This window comes from Tinamus guttatus, unplaced genomic scaffold (assembly GCF_059628265.1).
Source record: "Tinamus guttatus ecotype Peru unplaced genomic scaffold, ASM5962826v1 Tinamus_guttatus_pri_ptg000086l, whole genome shotgun sequence".
Taxonomy (NCBI): Eukaryota; Metazoa; Chordata; class Aves; order Tinamiformes; family Tinamidae; genus Tinamus; species Tinamus guttatus.
Genome location: NW_028288620.1, coordinates 3250167 through 3267721, shown reverse-complemented (window position 1 = coordinate 3267721; position 17555 = coordinate 3250167). Strand labels below are relative to the sequence as shown.

The following is a 17555-nucleotide window of genomic DNA, read 5'->3' as shown; positions in this document are numbered from 1 at the left end:
TTTATTCCAGTTTCCTCCAGGAGCCTCATTTAATCTCTCCCGACACTTTGTTCCTTTTTGCAAAGTCAAACTCTAGTGCAAATTAATGAGATTTCTGCTTGCAAAATAAATAAAAAAAGTAGTCTCTTTAGGGACTGCAAAAAGATGAAGAATGCTCCAAAAGAAGTTTTGCATCAACATATCTGCCAGAGGAGCAACACTTCTGTATTATACTTCAGAGGAGAAGAGGAACAAAAAGAAAAGCAGGTGAAACATTAGAGCAGAACCAGTGCTGAAAAACTGTCGAGGGAAAACGTCAATAGAAAAAAACGGTAATAGCAGAAACAACTATATTATCCAAAACTGCTTGAAAGAGGTTTTCTTAGGTGCCCCACACAATTCACGTGCTTTGTAATTTTCTGGACTTACTACTGAAATGTCACGCCCATCTAAAATCATGTACTCTCACACATGAAAAGTCTAAGCAAAGACATTTATTATAAAGGACACTATAAAGCTTAGCTCTGCACACAAAAAAGAGCAGCTACGACTCAAGAAGGATACTTATTGTATATAAACAGCAATCTCACTTGAAAGGGATTGCAAATGCTGTATGAATAAACGTGCAATTGCCTTGTGTGGTGCAGTTGGCTTGAAAACAACACATCCTCTCTGGTTTTTGCAGGCATCAGATGACTACCTTAGTCTGAGGTTCATATCTCTGAATGGATTTGCCCTGGGTGGTCCTTCTGATCTCTCCCAACTTACTGGGTAACAGTAAAGCACAAACAAACAAATAAGGAAATAGTAAAAGTGCGTAGTTGGCCAAGGACAGGGACAGATGTGATGTTAGAACCTAATGTTAACATTTGCCAGGAAGACTAATAGCCAAACTGGTAGATTTCAGCTGATATGACCCTTTAAAATATTAGATTTAATAACACTTGCAGATGACTAGCTAAATGATGATGTTGATGGCAGCCCTGGACAGAAAGCAGGTAACATGAATAGGGCCACACAAAAAGTACCTTCAAAGGTATTAGCTTAAGAAAAAAAAAAAGAAAAAAAAGAAAAGAAAAAGAAAGCAGAAAAAAAAAGAAGAGTAAGAAAAAAAGATAAAAGAAGATTCCATTTGGTAATGTTAGTAGCTTTGGATCATGACACAAAAAATGCAACACATGATGAAGCTGAGCAGTAAAGAAAGCCCAAGCTATTTTGATGCTTGGTTAACCACAGGGAAAGAAGTTTTGTCTTGTAGTTGCATAATTCAAAGCCTGGGAAGCCAGGGCCCAACTGGAAGCTGATACCCATCTGCACATTTGCTAACCAGTCCACGCTGCCTCAACCCAAGTTGTTGTTTTCCTCCCCGAAACCAGCTAATTTTTCAAAAGACCAATGTCGAAGAAACAGTAACTATTTCAGTGATCGGTTTTAGGAGCAGCTTATGTCACCCCTGTAAATAAAGGCAGCTAATATTTTAGGGAAGGGAGGCTGCAGCGAAGGGAGTTGCTCTATCATCGCATAGAGCAAGGGAGCCATTAGACTCCTGAGCACATTTTTCACTCGAGAACTATAGACTGAACCTTGCCGGAGAAACTATGCAACATCCCAGGAAGGTTTCAGGAGGTAAAATAAGGGAGAATTATGCATCTGTACTGACCTAAAATTAGAAAAGCTGCCATATGGCTCCGCGAAGCCAGCAGCACGTTCCTATTCATTAGGAAGCATTCTGCTAACATAAAAACACGAGGCCTTCCTGTGCTCTCCAAATGTGTTTATCTTTTCAGCATTAATGCACGATATATCATCAGGCTGTTGAAATCTCCTGCAGTGCATACTAAAATAAAATAAAGAAAAAAAAAAAAAACACAACACAGCTGCACTTTTTCACAGCACGTTTACGCAGTGAGCGTCCCTCAAGAGCGAGGGGGCACTGCGGACGGAGCCGGAAGGCATCTGAAAGTGCTAAGCTTAATATTTGCTCAAGGGAAACGGCCCTTCCCAGCTCCGCTCCTCCTTCTCCGCTCCCCCAGGCTGAGCGTGGAGAGCAGCAACCCCTTGCCTAGGTGCAAACCATCCATACGGGATCAGCAGGGCGAGGGGCCTCGCGCCCGCACAGAAACGCCACGTCCAGCCAAACGCGCACGAGCCGCTGCACGAGCCATGGGTCGTGTCTGAGCTCGGAAAAATCCTGGAGCAGCAGCCAATATTTAAAATTTTCACAAACCCCGAAGTAAAATTAGAACAGCAAAGCCAGCCTGGGCTTTGGAATAGAAGCAAAGCAAGTTAAAAATACATAAAATTAACAATAGCCTTCTTTTGCTTAATTCTGTTCTTTTGACACTTCTCCATTGTCCTGTTTTGTTCATGTCAGCAATTTTTTCACCCTGTACAGCTGCTTTTGAAAGCACTGCCTGGGAAACAATTTTCTGCAGCTCACTTAAAGTGGAAGAGAATAAGGAGGGCGAGAACAAAAATCATAAATCTCAACTTACTAAGAACAAAATTTAGCTACTGGACAGAAAGAGCTCAGAGTCTCCATATGTATTTTTGCTAAATCCATTAGAGTGTATTTTAATACTTCTTCCTCAGTTCCTTCTTACCCTACTCCCATTTTGCCTCTTTTTTTGCATCATCACATCGGTGATCCCTGTTTCTTCTTAATTAAGAAAAGTAGAAGTCTATCTTTTGAATTTAACTTTGTAACTCAAAAAAGGAGGCAATTCTTTCGGGGATTCCGGCAACTACTTGCAAGTACAGCATTACCCTGGGTATATATATTCAAGCGGGGGTGATTTACTGAGGAAAAGGCACCTGTGAAAGAAACTCTTTCCCCCCTTCCCCACAAGAGGTGGGAGCCCAACACAGTTATTCAGGGGTGATGGGGTCCACACTGCTGGCACGTAACTCGGTTCAGGTCAAGGCTGAGTCTGGCCCTCCAGTAATACACTTAAATAGCTTCTCTCAATACTCCGAACTCTTGGATTTAACAGCAACGAAAAGTGACAAAATTATCAACAGGAATAGCAGTCTTTGCAGCAATGTTCACCCACTATTTCCACATGTATTCAATGCAGCATATTCAAACCTGGGGTGACCTCGCAAAGTCTCTTGTTCCCATTAAACACTGGGAATTGGGAAACCCCAGGATTACAGCCCAACTCCTGGAGCTTGAAAGGCAGCTGAAGAACAAACGTGGCCTGCCCAGGACCCCACGTCCTCCATGACTTGATCCATTCCAGCACCCAATAAAAATGCAAAGCAACAAAGTGGGCAAAATAACTTCCCTGCTGAGAATCCTTCTAATATTTTTATTTATCTGTAAAGACACAGTAGGCCAACTGGCATCTGGGACATCTAAGACAAGGCTTAAAATGACCCTGGATCCAAAGGTTATTTCTCACCCAAAGCCTCATTTTAAACAGTGGAGAGACTTCTAACTAGCACGTTGTGCTTGGAAGGTTGTTTATCATAAACAACTCTTGAACTTGGAATTAAGTTTCCATCGCCACCTTCATCTGTTGACCTTCTGGCCATGCTACCACAGAGATTTTTTCCCTTAAATTTTGAGCAGTAGGGAGGAATAAGATGATGTTGTTCTGCTACTGTAGATTTATTAAAATATTTGAGGAGTTTCGGTGTTTATTGAAACGAAAGGGTGCTTAATTTGGAACCCAAAACATCAGGTGTGTGCATGCGTGTGTATCTGCACGTGAGTATTTGCCTACATTCTTTTTCTTTTCTCCAAAAACTCCAATAACACTATTCTTTACAGAATATATTGACTGTCTATGGAAGAGAACCAATAAATGAACCATCAAAAGTCAGCCTGCCTAGCTAACTACCCCCATTAAAAGGCCAAAATCCAGAAGGGTGCTGAGACTGTGTAATTTTCACTGGCTTAAAATGCTCGATTTATTTTTCAGATTCATGCTTCCCAGGAAAGCAATATCATCTGGTATAATCTCACATCTCTACGTGTTTGTGCTCTAATTCAGGGTATTTTAGGAGCACCTATAATGCACCACAGGTCAAGTAAGGTGGCAAAGCCCTGCACAAAAATACCTTAGAGGTACTTAACTAGTTCCTCTAGTTGAATACACATTCAGAAAATAATTCTGTCTTTGTAGGTATTCAGATGACTTGAAGATATTCCTGTAAATCTGTATATAACAGGAAACACTATCCATTTACCACTGTTAACTTAAAATCTGCTACACTAATATGGCTGAAGTTCAAAAGAGGCCCAAGCTTGGTCCTCTGCACTAAAATATTAGATATAAATATTTGGTATCACTCAGTTTAACTAAGTAATTTGCACTGAATTGGCACAGAAAGTGTGGGTTTTTTTGGCTTTTACAATTTTGTAAGTGTTAGATATTTGCTTAATGAGTAACTTCATCTTGTTTTGATAATTCATTTCTAAAAACATAAATATCTAAATGCATAAAGCACCATGATCTTTTGAAGGTTGGCCAAGCTGATGTTTTCAAAGACAAGAAATGGGGCAAGACTGGATAATTTACTTAAAAGCTCTGTTGCTGTCTCAGGAACAATATATTGCTTTCACAAATGGTAACAGCTCTCCAGTTATTTCTCTGAAGCATAAAGACACAGGCAGCATTTTGAAAATACAGATACAAGGGTTAACACTCCTTAGCCTAGGATTTGCAAATACAATTGCCAAGCTAATTAAACATATAGGTTTCCAAAACTTAGGCCAAAATAACATACTGTAGAGGCATATTAATCTAGCCAGACTCTTTTTCTTGAAGCCTTACTCTCATGCACTCAACCAACTGCTAAAAGGAAACAGATGCCTGCCTTTCTTCGAGTGCCACATCACCATGATTACAAAATATCTTTATTTTAGGATGCTGACGATAAATCTTCGTGACATACCCAATCATTCCCAACAACAGGCAAAGAACAAACTGCCACAGGCGACTGCAAAGTTTTCTAGAAACCTAATATGGTGCACCAAAAAGAAATACGATGGCTCATGAGCTCCCCTAGGATGTTCGTGAGAGAAAAGGGTTTCCATAATAAAGCGTAGGCCAAGATGGAGCGCAGATAATTGAAGACAGCTAAGGAAGAACAGAAATGAGCTTAATTTAATGTGTCCATGCTAACATGGGTAACAGGGCTCCTACTGCTTCTAATAGCCCAGATTGGAGCAGATAAATTCTTTAGAAAAAAAAAGCTCTAAATCGTTAAGGACAAGCCAAGTTTTGGTGCTATAATAGCCGCGGATTCAGAAATAGGAGCTGGGGTCCCTCTCCCTGCTTGTCTTGCCCATCTGCGCAGGCTCCAGCCACACAGATAAGTGCATTTAGAAACAGAGATGCTCCTGTACCGGCAAGGCGGGCAGAAGGAAAAATAAAAGCTCCCTGAAAGAACCTGCTTACCTTTGCATTTCAGTTGCGGAAGGAAAAAATTCAATCCAAGTTCTGTGAGACTGCATGTATGATTTGTTTCACATATTTCAGCAGTGGCCGTATGACTTCAGGTGCAGGAGGAGGAGAGAACAGCTGCTGGAAGGAGTTACAGCCAGCACGGCGTTGTGCAACGCAGCCTTCCAAACCAGAGCAGCTCGGTGCATCTCGCTGAAGCACGGTGTAAACACAAACAGCAGCGCTGGCCGTGTTTCCCCAGCGAGCGTTACCTTCCCGGCTCTGCCAAGGGCGAGGAGCTGCCCGAAGAGTGAGAGCCCTATGGCGGCTGGAGCAGCGCCGGCGTGGAGGGTCCGGTGTGGCCATGGTGGCTGTCGTGTACCCTGGGGCTCTCTGCTCCTCACACGCTGCCCGTGCCGGGCAGGGGGCCGCTCTGCTCCTCACACGCTGCCCATCCCGGGCAGGGGGCCACTCTGCTCCTCACATGCTGCCCACACCGGGCAGGGGGCCGCTCTGCCCCTCACACGCTGCCCATCCCGGGCAGGGGGCCGCTCTGCTCCTCACACGCTGCCCATCCCGGGCAGGGGGCCGCTCTGCCCCTCACACGCTGCCCACGCCGGGCAGGGGGCCGCTCTGCTCCTCACACGCTGCCCGTGTCGGGCAGGGGCCGCTCTGCCCCTCACACGCTGCCCGTGTCGGGCAGGGGCCGCTCTGCTCCTCACACGCTGCCCGTGTCGGGCAGGGGCCGCTCTGCTCCTCACACGCTGCCCGTGCCGGGCAGGGGGCCGCTCTGCTCCTCACACGCTGCCCGCGCCGGGCAGGGGGTCGCTCTGCCCCTCACACGCTGCCCACGCCAGGCAGCCGGAGCGCGGGGCCACGCTGCAGCATTGAGCTCTCCAAATCTCACGGCCAGCACCAGGGAATGCTGGAGAGCAGGGTCTGCCCTCACTCAGGATGGTCTTTCCTGGGAACTAGGTCATTGTAGGGACTACGCCCACGAACCGGGTCCGAATCCGTACCTTTTAACTAGCAGCTGTTATTTCACACAGGACTCTGGGTCCATCTCAACCCAAACGTTTCAATCCCTGTAGCCTTGTGAGAAGACACTGTTTTTTGATCTACATATCCAAATTCTAAGTGCTTTTGTAAGTCGTCTACTCACTATGGAAAGGTTTTGAGCTGTTGAGGTAACAGATGACCTCTTTTCTGAGCTTCAAACAAAGCAATAATGACAACTTCCACAAATACGACAAAGCAAAAGGGAAGAGCAGGATTCTTGTACCGTAACTCGCAACAAATCGCAGCAAAGCCAATACCCATCTCCAGTTATGTTTAAAAAAAAAGGTCTTTTAAATAGCCTCCCTCCCTCTATCACTGATGTTGAACAAGGGAGATAAAAAGTTTGCAGGGCATCTTTATATTTTTGACTGCCAACTGCAAACATTAATTGTACTTTCAACACAGACAGCCCAACAAGCTGTATTATTGTAATGTCCAGTTAAGAATCAGCATCTCAGATAGTTAGGTAGACAGTGACTCAACTTACAAGTTTAACAGTAATTTTGGTAGATCACAGTATCGATCACTGTAACAGTCAAAAATTCATCAGCAAGTCTCATCACATTCTGCAAAACTATTTGATGATTTCTTGTTGCAGTGCTACAGGAAAAAAAAAAAAAAAAAAAACAGACTCCAATAAAAGAGCATCAGAGAGAAAACAAAAATTGATCAAAACGGTCACAACTGTGGTGACATCAGCTTGTCCCGATACTTGACTTCAGTGCAGTTTTAACCATAAAAAGAGTAATAACGAGGGAGAAGTGAACAGCAAAATGCAGGAGAAGTATTTAAAAAAAAGGACAGAAATGAAAGGAAAATGGCACAGGCTGAAAAATAAAGGCCTTCATGAGAAAAGGGAGAAACAGGGGAAGAGTATCTCTTCTACCTGAAAGATCGCTTTTGACAGCTACTGACAGGGATCACTGCTTTCAGAAAAATCATGGACAAGGTTAAGAAATAGCTAAAGGTAGAAAAATAAACTGAAACATTCAGATATTTTCTCCACACTGTAAAGGAAAAAAGGTTGGCAAAAGAGAAGTAAGACAGGAAAAACACTGTGTTATTGGAGCTAGGTGTTTTCTACTCAGCACCAAAACAATCAAAACATCAGGGAAAAAAAAAGCATCTGAATGAGGGTCCGTCCCAATTTTCCAATCTATATTTAGAATTTACAACCTTGACATCTCTTCCTCTTCTCTTTTCATTTTCCAAGTGAATCAATTGTTATATATAAACACACTTCCTTTTTAACGTTGAACATGGTCCCAGACCTAATTTGACATAGAATAACCTGCCTCGGGAAGACGTATCTCTCGGAAAGATCATGGGAACTGGGGGCTGTTCCAAGTCTTTCTAGGAAATTGTGCCTCAGAAGAAAAAGTAACCAGTAAAAGGCTAGTTCCTTTCATATTTGCACATCTTAAGATGACAAGACAACACTCTAATTGTCTAGTCTGATCTCTGCCGCAGCGTGAGCCAAAATGTTTCATGCAGAGACTGCTACATCATGCCAAGAACTTCCACAGAATTACAGCACATATTTTGAAAGAAAAAACCTGACCAGGAGGGTCGATGTGGCACACAGTGCACCTAATTCCTCATTAATTTGCTACAAATTTGCAACAAAATCTGTGCCTCAAACCAAAGGAGGGTTTGCAGGGAAATGCCTTTCCGCTTCCAGAGCAATAGGACCTAAATATACAGAGGTAGCACCACATGGCTCTTTCCAAAGCACTAGACCCGGACGCTATTGCAGGTAACACAGCAATATCTGCAGCATCTCCAGTTACAGAACGGCTGCAAGTATTTCTGCTTTGATACATTTAACAGAACTTACTTATGCCCTTTTCTCATCTTACTGACGTTTGCTCTCCCCTCGTTTCATTCTTTTAAGAAGATGAAATCAAACTGGTGGAGAAGAGCGGTTTGCTTTCGGCAGTAAGCGGCAGGAGGTACGTGCGTGTTACAACGCGCTCGCTGCAGACTCTTGCCTTGGGAAGCACATAGGGATGTGCCAATAAACCCTAATAATCAAAGGAACTGCAAAGGTACATATATCTTGGCCATCGCATCGTCTATTTAAGGACACTCACTAAAAGCTCAACAACTGCACATGACAAAGCAAATAGATGATCCTCTTTCTATGTCACCCATCAATCTTCAGGTTATGTTTTTTTTCCCTAGTTACAACCTATGGGTTTGTATAGACAAACGTGACACTAAAAGTAGTAGCCGCAGTTCATACCCTCAGCCATTTCATGTTTATGAACCCTTATTTCTAATTAAATGGATTGTTATCCATATAAACAATCTTTTATGGAAATAACAAAATATATGACTTAAAACAGATGTAATTATCTTGGTTCCGGTTTGAACACAGAGGAACCTTTGATCAATACTCTTTTAATGTGCTGCGAATCCACAGGTTTTCAAGATTCAAACATGGTATAAAAGGCATTGCACCCCATTGTGAGTAAATATTATATGATCATTTTTCAGGCTGTAGTCTTTAAAAGGAAAAGATAAAAGCTGTGTAACAAAAGCCAGCTTCCTTAAAATAGATTGTCTTATTTTGACTGCAGTATCAACACTGCTCTCAGTAAATTAATTTGCTATTCCATAAATTAAGCTCCACAAAGGCAGTCAAGTTAATGTGCTCCACAAAGATAGTCACGTTGATGTCTAATCTACTTGTCCATTTATTTGCTTTATGTGCAGCTGAGACCAGCATGTTGCATTCACCCTTCTGAAGCACAGAGAAAGTCCTGGTGGTCAAATGTCACTGCACGCTTTCCAGATGCAACAGCAACTGCAGACACAAGCGTTATGACTCAAATGCTTCCTTAGTACCTGAAATTACTCCTTCTCCTTGAGCAGATTCCTCCGAAGATACAGCAGCTGGTGGAAAACATCAGCTTTTTTTTTTTTCTTCCCAAAATGTAAATTGCTGAACATTTTAATGAGATTTAGTGACTGTATCCATGGGAAGTTACATGATACACTACAAAAGGAAAACTGTAAAGTTTTGAACCTTAGAACATTCAGTGAGAGTTTAAATGCAGCCTGACAGATACATACTGTCAGTGAAGCGAGGGCAGTTTCCAAGAATCTTAAATGTCAGGAAGAAATGTCTCCATCTTTCTTATCCAGTGCACTTTTACTACTCTTCCAAAAATAAATAAATAAAATAATAAAAAACATCCCACGATTGTTAGATATTAAAGTAACAAAAACTCCTACAAAGATCAAAGAGGCAGCACTTTAGACATATCCTCAAAAGCATGTTAAGTATAGCAGAACACCTTAGCCCTTTGTAGCATTCCCCAAGTTACAACACTACTAATGTAGATCACAACTATCTCTGAGGCCACACACCATACTATAAACAACCTGCAGCACAACAGGATAAAAAGTGAGGGGAGATCTCTATCTCAGAAATACTTTATGCCCAATGCTCCGCTAGTTTGGAATGATTTTTCTGCCTTAGTTGCTTAGAAGTTACAAAAGAAAACAAAATAGAAAAAGATCAGAGAAAAGCAGAATACAAGCAGGATGTAAAACAAGCAAGCAAGATTTCCTGTGCCACCTGCCAATAATTACTATTTGTAAAAAACAAAATTATCTTAAGGGGTATGAGTTCACATTTAGTTCCTCCTCCTCCAAAACCCGGAGACCAAGTCTGGCTGCCCAGTCTAAAACTTCAAGACCTGAAGTCATCCTTCACCACCACCTTCATCACAAGTTGAAGGGCACTGAGAGCCTCATCCCATGGGAGCAAACGGTGGGGCTGGACAGTCCGTGGCTCTGCTCAGTCGTCCCGTGGCCACGCGGGCAGCTCAGGGCTCCCTTCTAGACCCACAGCTCCACGAGTCCATGAACGCAGGAGTCAACGTGCGCCAGGAGACAGGAGCCCCCGGCCGGGACGGGGGCTGAGCCGCCACCTTCGCAGCCCCCTGGTTTCACGGATTAAAAGCAGCCTGCAGCTTCTGCAACAACAACTTGATATCCGCCCTCTTACCGTTCTTAGTTAAAATAAATAATCGCAAGGTTTACTTAAATCGCCTAACCAGAGGACGAGTGAACAGTCTCATTAACTTTGGGGAACAAAGCTGTATCTATTCTAAAACAGCATTTTAGCTGTGATTCAGGAAGAAAAAAAAAAAAACTACTCAACTAAACCCTGTTACTTGCATAGATTTTATGCTGCCTTCTTGATTTTCACTGAAGTTTGAGGTTCATTTTGGTGTCTTTGCCACAATAAGAGCTGGAGCTTGCTGTAGACACAGCTACAAGTCATAAGGGTGCCGTCAGCTGCTCTGCTCATAAATCACACTGGTAAAATGTTAATACTGCTTCCACAGAAAAGTATGAGCATAGTTGAAGCACCTTAATTTGTACATAGACAAGGCCCAAGCCCACGAGCCTGCACGATACACAGACCCAGTAAAATAAGCAAAAGCTGGGAAATGTCACACTTGGCAAATTTGCTCTCTAACACCTACATTTCATTGGAGACAGAAAAGAAACTGACGTTTCGCATTACCTAAAAACTGATCAAATTGTTCCCTGAATCCACATCTCTCTGGAGGCACGGTAGTAGCAAAGTCACCCTAACTGGGTACTTAGCCCAGGAGCTCTACAATGCTCAGAGGAAGATTAAAGGCACTTGCATCATTCCCCGCTAGGCTCAGGTAGAGGAGACAGCAAAGCAAATTCAGTAATAGATTTTTTTGGTAAACGTTACGCCTTAATTGCTCTACTTCCACAGCACAAATTCCTCTGACACTTAATTCGCTCTTAAAATCCTACCAGCCTGTGCAGCACCTGTAAGTTATAATAGCCACGCAGAAGTCCTTCAAAAAGGATTCAAAAACGACAAATCAGTGCAGACGATGGCACCAATTTTAAATCTTGACCGCTCAATTTACTTACACGTAATATGTAAAATTGCCCAACCAAAATATTTGCAAAGCAAAAACAAGAACCAAAACCATGTCTGCATATGCCTTCTTGTATTAATACGCTGACTGGGTAAGATATTTATGCACATAACTTTAAACTGTAAGTAGTTCCACTGACTTAGCAGGGATTACTCATGTGCTTAAAGTTAGGCAGCTGCTTAAATACCTTGTGAAATATGAATCTGAATTCAGATCTGATAAATTAAAAGTAGCAGCAGCCAAACTCGCATCTCATTACAGCTTTAAGGCCATGTTGTTTTCCTATAGCAAGTGATTTTCCTTGCGTACTGGTGCTGGAGGCAACAACACGGTATCTGCTGGAGTGAACATGTGGTTAGAAGGGAGCAGGCTATCAGGAAGCAAAAGCTGTTTTTCAGATCAGATGTGCAACCAGAAGTAAAGCAGATACACAGGATTAACAACAAGAGTTCTTAATTCATACTGGTCCGAAAACTCCTGCACGTCTCTCTCCATCAACAACTTCTTTCTCCCGGCGTTGCTTGGCTTTCACACAGTGATTCACTCATGCAGGGCCTGTCGGGAAGGGCTGTGCTGAAAACAAGACCTGACAGCTCAGCTGTGCACGTTAACAGCTAGGCTGGTAATCAGCCTCCCCACAGCCCCGCACTGCCCTACCGCAAAGTTAACGTGCGGAGCGCCAACGCCGGCCAGCAACGGGGCCACAGGGGAGCGGGACACGGAGGGAAGGCAGAGCCGGCACACAAGGGAGCACCTGGGCATCCCCATGCCCCTCTGAATGCGCGGAAGGCGAATACCAACCAGAGGAGGACGTGGCAACCAAGAACATACTAGGAAAAGTAAAGGATGAGGCAATCACTCGGATTATGTGAGCTAAAGGAAAAACAAACCTAGCATAAGATATAAAATCAAATGAGATTGATGTGAAACAGTCCCACTGATTATAAACTAACACAAGAGGAAGAAGCAAATCCAGATTCCTTTCATCTGGTATTGGAGTTTGTTGACTTGAGATATGTAAAATCATTTTCAGAAGTGCTTAAATGAATGAAACTTAAATTAATTTGTCAAAAATGCTGAAGTTCAAGAAAACGAAATACAGGATCGTAAATCAACCAGGCACTGTTTTGCTGATTGCACTTAAGGAAGATAATAAAAAATACAGCTGCTTGGTTGTCTCACATATGAAGGAACATTCACCCCCAGTGGTCCTTATACTTTCCTTAACCAAAAGTTTTAAATCTAACATGTACATGTACAAATCAGAACTTAATGTGCTTGAACACATCTGTCTACGCTATATACACATCTGGAACATATATGACTACTATTCTTATAGTTGGTATAACATGGGCCACAAATAACAAGAGAGCTAAGATTTGGGATGACCATGTAAGACAAATATATAAACATCTTTATATACCACTTGCGTGCCACAAATATGTAACTGAACGAAAGGGTTTTTGTTTTTTTCCCAAGCCGCTTGCAACACAGGTCTCATTATCACCCACAGGAATATTTCATTTAGGATTTACATGAATACAACTGCTGTTCCATCTTCCTGTCAAAATCACATTTTTCCATCTCCTCTGGACATCCGCAAATCTCTACCCAACAATTCAGTAAATGGCCACAGAAGAAAATTAAGCTTTTGTAAAGAAACTCATCTTCATGCTCCCAAGTACTAAAAACATTTTAAAAACCCAGACCAAAACCCAGACCCAGACCAAAATACATCTAATGGTTACATCTTCCAGGTATCTTTAACTGATTTAATGAATTCAGTTACTCACACATAATAAAATGAATCTCTAACCTGCCACAACTAAAGAAACTTTTAAGCATATTCTGTGAGAATTGATGTAAAGATAACAGATATATTACTGCAAATATGTATTTGCATGCCAAATGTATCAGTGTAGTATTATACTAAATCATACAGTATTACTATGGCAAAAACCCTACAAATTTTTTCAGCTACCTGCCCAGCAAGCTTAACATAGGAACCGAATATCAAGGGGTACTCCTTCCTTCTTCATTTTCACTCGTTAGCAGTGCAGAAGCAATGAGAAGGATTCAGAACCATTAAAAACAGATTTAAATGATGGATGATACAAGCTCAGGATTCCCACTGTGATGCCATGAGCTTCCTGCCAACTGTGAGAGCAACAGTAAAATCCATGCTAGCTTTTCGGCATGTTCGCCTCGATGAGGTCACTGGTTTTTTGCAGCATGCAACAGATGGAGAGGTGCCCTGTATTGCTTACATGGTTTGACCACTGAAGTCCTACTTATTATCCAAGTGTCTGTTCCGAAACAAAGCTGCATTTCATAAGATGCTGTGATTTGAATAGTTTCTTAAAATTAAAATTTTATACGTAAAACCAAAAATCCCTTTAAAGTGCTTTAAAAGCAAACAGACTTAAAAGCAAACCGTAGGAAGCAGTTATTAAACTATCAATTAGCTCAAAGGAATAATTTCCGGTATTCTAATCTTTGTCTCTAGCTCCTGAGATACTGTTAATGAACACCTTGAAGAGCTCAGTGTTTTGCAGTACCCCTTGGAAAGGAGTAAAGTCTAGTTTAGTCCATAGCTAGCTGAGTTTTATATGTAGAGATACAAAGACTTGTCAGACAGTCTAATTATTCTCAGGTGAAGAACCTTGTGCAGCAAATCACCATAAAAAGTATTTTTACTTTTATTGCTCAGTGGTTGCAAGCTACTTTTACTTGTTTTAATGAAAAATATTCATAGCATTTTAGTCTGTCTTACAACTGCATTTCCAGTTGTTTAAAATAAATCTTTATGGGCTTAGCAAATGAAGTGCACATTCGGTTTTGGTGCAATTCCAGCACTATTGGTAGTCCACGACAGCTTAAATAATTTTAACGCGACCTGGTCTGATGAGTGTGAAGCAGCCCAGGAAGTTGCCTTACGTAACAGAAAAAAAACTGTTTTTCATATGGCTTCTTCAGCCATATGAAATGCTGGATTTGCCAGAGTTTCGTTAGCTAGAGCCAAACTTCTGAACCTGGCTCTGAACTTGCTGCGAGTCATCACGCTTTGAACGTGCCGAGAAACCCGTCAAGGGGGCTCCCAGGTCTGCCTCTGCGCGCCCGCTCCGCAGGCAAAGCACCATTTTGCTCTCATTGGGAATAGCTCCTTCCCCGTTGACTTCCCAGCTTGACTGCTATGTAAATTATGGCAACTTAGCAGAAGAAATTGAGAAATAGGAACATTCCTAAAGATTAATCAAATACAGACACTTCAGAGGCAGCTGACATAAAATGCGATACTTCCCACTTAGCTTTGAACAGGTCTGCTAACCTACTTGCTTTAGGAACGAACCTACACTCAAATCACACAACCTGGAATCTCTGCTTTTATAAATTTACATACACAGTATGGACAGGGAAGTCTTGTTTTCCCAAAGAAACCTTAAATACTGAGCAAAAGAAGGATGCTCATGAAGGCATTTAAAAGCTAAAGGAATTACTCCAACCACCAGTTTTGAAGAGAATCCAATATTGCCCTAAAGAGAGATGCACACACTTTAAGAATCTGAATCTCTCTCTCCCAAACACCTGCAGTACTACTCGTGCCTGTCTGGATTAATTTATGCCACAAACAAACCCACAAATTTTTCAAGTTTCTAAAATCTTTTTTCTTTAAATAGGAAGCATATCAAAAGAAAAGAAATACAAAACTAATCTTCTGGACAAAGAACAGGAAGAAAACTGTCACGTTCTCTACTTTGCATTTATAACAGGACTCTATCTAGAGATTAGAATAGTTTCAAATCTATTGTAGTTCAGGATATGACGTTATAATTTAAGGGACGTAGATAATTTAGTCCACAATATCTATTCATATGAACAAAGAAAGCAAATGGGGGAATACAAAAAACTTTCATACCTCACACTTGTGGATTATTCCTATTTTAAATGGATTCATCATTCATGAAAGTATATACAAAAAGGGTGGGTTTTTTGGCTTCTTTGGGTTTTTTTTTAACTGTAGTGCAACGCTAACTTTTGTGAAAATACACCAGATTTCAATTCCATCACACTGACTTATTTTCTAAGTAATTTCTGAACTCTACATGAAGCCTAATTTGAAAATGCTGGAAAGACATTTAACACTTCACTCACGTTGTATTACAATATATTTTCTTAACAACTAAAAAAAAACTTGGAAATTTGAAGAAAAGCTGAAAAGGTTTGCCAAAAGCAAAATAAAAATAAACAAGTTAAAATATTCAAAGCCAATTAATAAGTTCTCTTACCTTGTTCTTTTATCTGACGAATTTGCTTCACAGTTTCTTTCAAGATTGCACATTTGTCAGGTTTAAAGTTAAAGTTGTCGATGTCATTAAAATTTGCAAAAATCAGTTCTGCAAGTTCTTCTATGTATTTATTCTCTTGCTCTCGATTACGTTTCTCAGTGCTTCTTTTAGGGCTGAAATAGGAGTTTAAAAATGTATTTGGTGTCAGTTTGTTTGCCTCCTGGACAGCTTGAAAAATGACAGTAATTTGATAAAAGTAAAATGAACTGCTCCAACTACAAAAACATATCTTAAAGAAATTAGGCAAACAGAATTTTATTAGTGAGCTACATTAGGAAAGCTTGCCTAGCTCTGTTACACACAGCAAAAGTTAAGAGAAAGTAGTCTCTCCTTAGCTGTTTGAAGAATAAGGATGATTAGCAGAGACTTGTAGATCATAAATGGTCTAACCTGGGTCCAAGCTGATCAGGATCCTTGCGCTTTCGTGACTCTGCCCTGGACGGGTCAGAGGAATTTTCTCCCATCCCACTCATCTTGAACACATATCAGCAACTGAAAAAGAAGAAAGTATAGGGAAAGAGTTATTTTGGAGAAGCCATGAGTAGTTCTGCTTATACTTCCAAATCTCTTGTTCCATGCTAAAATCACAGAATCCCAGAATGGCTGAGGTTGGAAGGGACCTCTAGTCCAACCCCCCTGCTCCAGCAGGGACACCTAGAGCACGGGGCACAGGGTGGCATCCAGGTGGGTTTGGAAGATCTCCAGAGAAGGAGATTCCACAGCCTCTTTGAGCAGCCTGTTCCAGGGTATCGCTGAGCAACTGACAAGTATTTTACATGTTTAATCTATTTCATGAGGAAAATAACATATCAAGCTACCACGTGTTAAAACTAAAACCACATGTCTGCTCCCAGTGCCAGCTCCACACCAGGCCCTAAACTCATGTTTTAGGAAGCCCTTTGCTCAGTTATTGCTCTTAAGAAGGGCGGGAGAGGGCAAATTCACAAGGCTGCAGAAGATGCAGCCTCTGGATGGCTAAACTGCATCTCGAATAGAAACTCACCGGGTGCTTTTGATAAAGAGTGGGAGGAAAATGAACCTGCCGGTTGTTCCCATCCGTTTCCAAATGACCTGTCAAACTGGTGGCCCAAGGCAGACAGGGAGCAGAAAGACTGGGATTTTCTTTCCTCTTCCCTTTGGGGATTCACAAGGTCTTGACAGGAATGGTGACGGAGCCTGTTTGGATAATACCTGCGCTATCTTCTTCTCTATTCTGTTGTACATGAATATGTGTATGCACATATACATACATATATAGGTGTGAATATATATATTTACACACTGACATATACATAGATGTACACATATACATGCCGCCAGTGTTTTGAGAGCCACCCACTTGCAGGAGAGCAAGAACTTCTGGGTGCTGCAGCCCAGCAGAGCGGTCGGGCTGGATGGGAAGAGGCACCAGCAGCAGCTCCGCGGCCGGGGACGTCCCCGTGGCCTCGCACCAGCCCCGACCCGCCTCGCTGCAGAGCACGGAACTCGTGCAGCCCGGGATGCCCAATACTCTGAACAACTGCCTATCTCAGCTCACTGCTTGCCCTGCTGAGCATTTGCAGTAAGTCCTTATTGTACTTAAAACCATAATTTTTCAGTAGCCAAGGGTGAGAGAAAAAAAAAAAAAAAACAGTGATCATGATGAGAGCAGCACAGCCCTGAGATCATGTGAATGCTGAATGAGACTCAGATGGTGCCCTAAAGTTCAGAAGAAAACTTAAGCTGGGGAATGCCTTCTTTCCTAAGGCTTCCCAAATGACACCTGAGAAATGCAGATCAGTCCAGCATCTTTCCAGAGACAAGCAAGCAGAGCAGTTCAAGAAGGGCTCTTGCACATT

The 17555-nt window shown here is 41.9% G+C and overlaps 1 protein-coding gene across 1 annotated transcript in view; it reads right to left on the bottom strand.

Moving 5' to 3' along the window:
* NCOA2 (nuclear receptor coactivator 2) overlaps positions 1-16214 on the bottom strand; it is a 62582-nt gene extending 46368 nt beyond the window's left edge. Inside the window, exons 1-2 of the mRNA XM_088520342.1 lie at positions 16108-16214; positions 15658-15830 (exon numbers count right to left, since the gene is read on the bottom strand). Coding sequence (XP_088376468.1) covers positions 15658-15830; positions 16108-16190 — 256 coding nt within the window. The 5' untranslated portion in view covers positions 16191-16214. The remainder of the gene's footprint in view (positions 1-15657; positions 15831-16107) is intronic.
* Positions 16215-17555: the final 1341 nt, after the last annotated feature.